This window comes from Chinchilla lanigera, unplaced genomic scaffold (genome assembly GCF_000276665.1).
Source record: "Chinchilla lanigera isolate Chin_1 unplaced genomic scaffold, ChiLan1.0 scaffold00064, whole genome shotgun sequence".
Taxonomy (NCBI): Eukaryota; Metazoa; Chordata; class Mammalia; order Rodentia; family Chinchillidae; genus Chinchilla; species Chinchilla lanigera.
Window position 1 is genome coordinate 7,612,103 of NW_004955465.1, and position 7,480 is coordinate 7,619,582.

The window sequence follows — 7,480 nt, forward strand, 5'->3', positions numbered from 1 at the left end:
AGCTAAGAAAAGGCATTAACAAACATCAAGTTAATTTAGACAGTTTAGATTATCAGTGTTAATAACTAGAGAAGCCCATGGAGAGAGTTCCCCAAGGCCATAGATTCTTTTTCCAATTCACTGGCCACAAATAGGAAAGGAAGAGAATTTCTTATGTAGTGGCTGCGTTTCTAAGATTTGGGCCCTTTCTCCTTTTTATCTCACTGTAACTATAATGAACACTGTTTTACTGACATTAGAAGAAATCCTGGGATTCTAACGTTACATAGGAGAGGTCAAGTGTAGGTCTGTGATCTAGTATTTCCCCCACCTTTTATCTCATTTAAAGGGATGTTGTGAGGACCCAGCTCCCACAAGGGAAGAGAAGGCTCAGCAGGCTCAGCAGGCTGGAACCTTTGGGCCACTTCAGACTTTGACACTTCCCCCTTCTCCGGCCACTACAGTCGCAGTGCAAAGCTAGTGTCGCCCACCGGCTCTTTCCATGGTGTCTAGAGGAACACCAGAAGCCCAGAATGAGCTCACCCAGCCCTGAGCCCAGAATGTCTTGGTGCACGTTCCCCTTCTCTGTGCACAACTACTCTCCTCTGGTTCCCCAGCATGACCTGGAGACATTCCATCACCCAGTTCTGACCCTAGTGCTTCCCACAGCCGCCGCTCCCCTCACAAGTCCTGGGTACTGACATGAACAGTAAGATTCCTGTCTGGCTCAGCCATACACCCACTGTGAAATCTAGGAGAAGCCTCTTGATTTGTTTGAAATATACTTTTGGGGATGGACCCAGGGGGATAAGAATGCCTTCCTCATTGGAAGGGTAAGAAACACAGTGCAGTACCTTGCTTTCTACCTCCTCCTCCCTCCTCCATCCTCACTCCGCACTTTCCACTCACCCGAATACAGGCCTTTCAGGAGGAACACCGTCTCTTGTATGCCAAGAGAAATATTCACACAAACCCAGCCTTGTGTGTGCAGATCCAGCCGTCCTGTAAGCCCACGCGTCACTGAGGGACACGAGCTTGGCACCAATTTCAGCTACTCACAAAGCACCTTGGCATAGAACTCAACCTCCTCACCAACGTCACAAACCTTGCTTTATGGCTTGGTTAACAGATTTGCCCATCTATAGCTACTGACTAAGCCAGCCACCTGCTAACACTCCTTCCACTTTATCTTCAGCCCAGAAGTCTGAGCCCAAGGATTGACCTTGCCTCAATGGCAACATAACAAAGTGGTTGGGTAAAACGTTGTCACATAATAAATTCATCTGGTAAGGATTATAGAGAAAGAAGCAGCTGAACCACTCTCCCTGTCATTTTGTAAACAAAGAAGCTGGTATGACTGAAATGACAACAGCTAGTATTTTCTGAAACTTCAGTCCATATCAGACCTGTCCTGTTCTCTTTGCTTGAAACACTTCATTTAATGTTCACATCAGTTCTGTGGTGAGCATTGCACCCTCCTCATTTTGCAGATGAGAAAACTAAGGCTTAGAGAAGGATCACCAAGTACCTGAGCTTGCACAGCTAATAAGTGGGAGAGTCAGGCTTTGAGCCCACATGTCTGACACAAGTCCATGGGGCTTGTAACCGCAGGACATATTTCATCATGTGGACACCAGTCATTTCACGTTTTTTAGATAGCAATGTGATTTTTTAAATGGATACATTCATACAATTTTGCTTTTTTGCTCTATAGCTCCATGTGACGAAAGCTATAATCATTAAATAAAACTTAAATGCAACAGTGTTCTTTAGGGAACCATATGATTAACAAAAACATTTTCAACTTGATAATCTTCATTGTATATTGTCTTCATCTTCATAACTTTAGAGTACCCAGAACTATTTTCTGAGGCTTTAGGCCTCCAAACCCACTGGACTTCAAATCCAGTAGGTACCAATTTCAGTGATCATAAAGGAACTGTGAAAATGCAGAGATTACACTTAATGAGCCATGTTTGGAGCAAACTCTACATTGTTCAAAGGCATATGGAGCAGATTTAACTGTATCATTTCAGGGTGGAAGCAGCCAACTCTTTTGCTATGGTGCAAGTTTTTCTTACCACCATTTATTTTTGCTTTCTGATATTCAGGTCTTCATGAACTTCGAAATAGCATTAATTGCATTCTCTTAACAGGAATGTAGAAATATTCTGCAGTTGGCTCCAATTCCAGTTTTTCTATTGTCTGGGTCATTTGGTTCTGTGATCTTGGAGATTCTGTTGGTTTGGGCCTTGGTCTTCTCACCTGTAAAATGTGACAGTTGGGCTAAGTCATTCCTAAAGCCCTTTCCAATTCTGACAAGCTGTGCTTCAGCAACCCCATGGAAACACTCATGTCTCTTTTTGCCTTTTCAAGACTCTCATGATAGTCTTTATTCATCCCCCTCCACCCTCCCAGGAAAAAGCCACCCAAGGTTCCATACCTGGCGACCCAAAACAAGACCTCACCAAAGAGCAGAGTGCAGAGAGCAGGAATCTTCCAGGCACAACACTTATAGGAAGCTCTTACTACTGAAACAAAATATCTCTGCAAAAAAGTAATCACAATGATGAGAAAAGGCATCTTTTGCAGACTATGTAGGCAATATATATGTAGAAAAAAGGCAGGGATTTGTAACTCAGATAAACCTGGGATCAAAGCTCATCTCAGCATATTCACCAACTGTATGATCTTGCAAAAGTGACTTCACGGTGTAAGTCTCCATCTGTCACAGAATATCTCCTCAGGGCACTGTGACATGTACAAATCCTATGTATTATCTCCTCACTGGGTTACATGAGAGGATGAGTGAGGGGTACACCAGAGAAAACAGAATCTCCCCAGCCCTCTCCAGTCATCCAATGGAGAAAGCTTATCCATGAGACATAGAAAGATCTGAGCATGCACTGAGGAGGAAGAGGACAGTCAAGAACCACAAAATGGTCACCCCATTGTCAAGACAAATTAGGGTCTTGGCAGTAAACAAGTAGCAGAAAGGTGCATTAATAGAGAGAACCCAGTGTGGTGGTTAAATAGGATTATGGACTACAAAGCATGAAGATACCAAAAGTCAGATGGCAGCAGGCAGGGTCATGGTCCAGACGTTGGAGCTGGAAACAAAGGCAATTGGAATTGGTAACAGCTACTTAGAAAGTCAAGACCACAGCAGAAGCAGCTGAGAACTCAGCCTGGATCCAAATGCCAGGAGGGAACTAGAGGTAGAAGATCATTCACATACACAAGGTTACTGTGAAGGGCTTGGGGTCAAAGTAGAGTTTGGTTGACTCATAGCTGGGTGAGATGCAACCCAGGTCTTGACATCTACTGGGAGGCCATTAGATGCACCCAGGTAGAAAGAACCATGACCCAGTAACAGTTAGTGACCAGCTCTGCAGTGCCTCCTGCAGGGCCCTCATTGGTTATTATTTTCTGAATAAACCAACAAAGCTCTTCAGTCCCCTGAGCACTGTCAGCCAAGAGAAAAGGCAAGTGGCCCAGGCAGTTTCCTCCCTGTTTCCTGATGCAATGGAAAGTGGAACCTGCCAACCTCTCCTCTCTTTCCCATCCTTTCAGTGAAATTCGGCCCAACGCCACCGTGCAATGGGAAGAAGTGTGTCGGCCATGGGTTTCTGGCCCGCGGAAGTTGATAGCCAGCATGACCAGTGATTCCCTGAGACACGTATACGGCGAGCTGGACTTGCAGGTTCAAAGACGACCTTCCGCCTAAATGCACAGGAGGCTGAGATGGGCCCAGGCGCTTGACCTCTTGCAGTGTTGCCTGAGGAAATTCTAAAGCAAAACTAGTTAGCTCTTGCTTTGACAAACATAGAAGACCCAGACAACACTGGTGAAAAACCAAGAGCAAGGATGCCATGCATTTCAGAAACACTTTTCCAAATCCAAACTATCCAGTGTGGAAGTTAGTTTCGAATCACTTGACCTTCCAAGGATTCTAAGAATTAACTTTAATTAAGCTCTAATTAAGCTGTCATAACTCATAAGAGTAAAAGTCATCATTTATCATTGCAAATGGCTGCAACTCCAAATATCAGAGGGCTTCCCTTAGCAGGAAGATATGCTCAATACCTGGCCTCATTTAAAACTTCCAATCCCCACTCAGGCTTGTGAGGGTACCATATGCCCTCCAAGGGACAGGAGCATATGATTTGGTCCTTAGAATTATATTCTCCTTCCTTGGAATCAGGTTCTAGCCTCTGTGTTAGAATATTTGTCCCAGGAATTGAACACATCATTTTTCTTCTTGGCAAAGCCAGGAAAAGGTTGTTCATCTTGCACCTGCAGCCAAGCAGTTTCCTGCCAAATTCCACAGCTTCACCTTGTAAGAAGATGCAGCCCTATATTAACAAATTGTATTTGTGGGAAACTTAATCACCTAGGAGGAGAAAAGAAAGCAGGTGCAATACTCAGATCTATTAAATAATGTAGTTTTGTGGTGCACTTTATAAGTGTCACACAGTGGCCTGATCAGCAGGAATCAATATCCCTTAATTTAACCCTTTCTGGGGTGCAGCAGTAGAAAGTAATTAGGCTTATTTGGGACTGGAGGAATGAGAAATTAGTCACCTTAATTAGTGGGTACACTTCCCTGTGTCTCTGGAATCATCTCCTCCGTGCAGTGACACAGGCACAGACCTTTTTTAGAGCTGGAATTATCCCAACAGGCTGGAGAAGCTGGCAGATTTAGTGATGAGACTGGTAGGCAGGCAGGCAGCTACTAATTCTCTTTACCTTCACATTGCCCGCATTGAGACTTCGCCTCAACTTTCAAGTGCCAAAAGTTACCATGGACCCACTTTTGCCAATAGCCAGTGCTAGTGCTGACCCAATGACAAATGATGTCAAGAGCATTTGTGTTACGCTCCAAGGGTCCAACAGTCAAAGCTACTGGTATTTATTTGTAAGGTGGATACATGGTCATAATTTCCCACTGAAATGCCTTGGTGTGGTTTAGGTCAGTAGATTATGACTGACAAAATCACAGTGGGAAAGAGGGTGTGGGAGTTGGAATGGAATGTTCCAGCCTGTGGAGCTACATTTCTAAGCTTTTGAGACTCTTCTTGAGCCTTCAGTTCTAACCCATTAGAGTGAGTCCCTTCTATCAGCATATCCCAATCATACATATCTTCCAGCGTTTGCCAAGCTTTTCAATACCAAATTGTAAAATGAAATGTATTTTGCTAGACTGTTAAACTGCAGTACCTAATTATGTTATTAATGAGAATGTAATAGATGCTTAAAATAAAGTTAATCTGATTACACTGGAATGTGCACAGAAGTTGATGTTGTTAATTTTCAGTGCCTCACACAACTACTCACAGTGCTTGAGAAACTATCCTGCCTTTGCAGTGAACAACCCACCCTGGATAGGAGGACAGGTTATTTCAAAGAAAAATAATACTAAAAAGTACTGAAGTCACCATTAGCTCGCCTCACCTCCTCTCTGCGTTTTATTAATCACATTTACTGAAGGAAGAAACCTGCATATTTAATTTAAAAGCCAGCTTCCAGACACTGAAAAGTCTCCATGAACGTTTTCCCACGAATGATCTTGTGTCCCATCATGGTGAACCAGTGGATAGTCAACACAGGAACCAAGAATAATGAATACCAGGCACTGACTTACAGCAGGAATGGAAAACAGGGGGCAAGTGTACACAGGAAATCCTGGATCCATGGCAGACCTCACTGAATAATCACAACTCAGACAGAACCTCAGGGTCCTTCCCAACTCTAAGTAGCAACTACCAACTGATTTGGAGTTCATTTGGCACTTAACTTAGAACAGGTGCATTGTTATTAAGACAATGTAATAGATGCTTAAAATAGAGTTAACCTGATTATATCTGCATCTGCATAGGAGTGAACACTGTTAACTGACTCAGCACACAAGATGAAACCAATTCATCATGTCTACCTTAGAACCAGCTGTCCCCTGAGACTGCTGTGATTCTGCACTTGTAATGATGCTGCTGCAGTTTGGATTTGGAGTGGCCCCCTAGCGCCCCATGTGTTAGAAGTTTATTCCCAAGCATGCCCTACTGGGAAGTGGTAGAGCCTTTAGGAGGTAGGGCCTGGTGGCAGGTCATCAGGTCACTGGAGAAATGCCCTTGAAGAATATAGTGGGGACTTCAAAGCCCTTTCTTGTGTTGTCTTTCACTTTCTGACCACAAGGAGAGTGGCTTTCTTCTGTCATGTGCCTCACACCATGTACTGTGCTGTCATAGGCTCAGAAGAAATAAGTTCTATCAACCATGGTCTGAAACCTCCGAAACATGAGCCAAAATAAACCTTTTCTCTTTGTAAAATGATTATCTCAGGTATTTGTTCCAGTAACAGAAAGCTGACCTCCTCCAATGCTGTGGCTTTAAAAATCATATTTTAGCAGTAGTGATGGGAAATGTGCCCCAGTTATGGCAGAGACTGAGAGTTCCAATGTCTGCCTCTGCTAGTCCTTGGTGTCTTTTGAACATCCTTCTGTGTGTATAGAGCTTCAAGACTAAAGAGAGGTAACGATACTTCTATTTCCACAAGATCCGTCCAGGGAACATAGCAAACCAACCTTAGAAACAGCACTTTGTTTGGACAATATTTCATGCCGATATCTTGCACTCTGAGTAACTACTATGAAGATAACAATACACAATGTATTAATTGTTGTTACTCTCATATTTCTCTTTTAAAAATAAAAAATTATAAAAGTAAAAAAAATACAGGAAAACAGAAAGATACATAAACAGACATTGTATTTTTTCAAATAAGCTCACTTATCAACCTTGTGAAAGAAATACCTATAAGTGCTTAATGAAGAACCTAAGAAGAGCTAAGAAGCCATGTATCATTGGAAATCAAGCTGGGATGGGAGTGTGCAGTAAAAACAAACTCTGGTTTTAGAATAACATTTGCCATACTCTCTTTAATCTCTTACCTCCTTGGAGTTTTTGGAATACTGGCTTCAGACCAATTTAAGACTCCTTGAACAGCTGCAGAAAAATCACAAATAAAGTATGTACCAGTTTATAAAAGGGATGAGGGGAATTGGACTTCCTGCTAGACTCATTGACAATCAGAAATCACAAAATCCCAGGTGGAAAGTCATTTTTAATGAACATTCTTTCAGTGTTATATAAACCATTCACCCATTCAGTTTTCTACCATTCAGCCACCTGCTACTCTTCTACCAAACATCCAATATTCCAATCATCTATCTATGCTTTTTTCCAACCATCCATGCATGCATGCACCAAGCATCATTCTCAAGCCTATGGATTAAGTAGTGGAAAGTCCATGGCCCCTTCTCAGAGGCAGAGAGGAATCAAGATGTAGAGGCAGATGAAGTACATTATGATAGACATAATAATAAGGACATGCCCAGAGACTCATGGGAATAAAGGAAAGCAGATGAACTAGACACTGATAGGGAAGAACTTGTGTATCAACCTAGGGAGAAGAGTAAATTTGAAATAGAAAATGTCAAAATTAA

At 42.6% G+C, this 7,480-nt stretch overlaps 1 protein-coding gene across 2 annotated transcripts in view; it reads left to right on the forward strand.

Moving 5' to 3' along the window:
- The window catches only part of F13a1 (coagulation factor XIII, A1 polypeptide), a 173,249-nt gene extending 167,985 nt beyond the window's left edge, over positions 1-5,264 (forward strand). For both annotated transcript variants that reach the window (XM_013521833.1, XM_013521832.1), the window contains one exon: positions 3,553-5,264. In XM_013521833.1, coding sequence (XP_013377287.1) covers positions 3,553-3,706 — 154 coding nt within the window. In that variant the 3' untranslated portion in view covers positions 3,707-5,264. The remainder of the gene's footprint in view (positions 1-3,552) is intronic.
- The last annotated feature ends 2,216 nt before the right edge of the window (positions 5,265-7,480 follow it).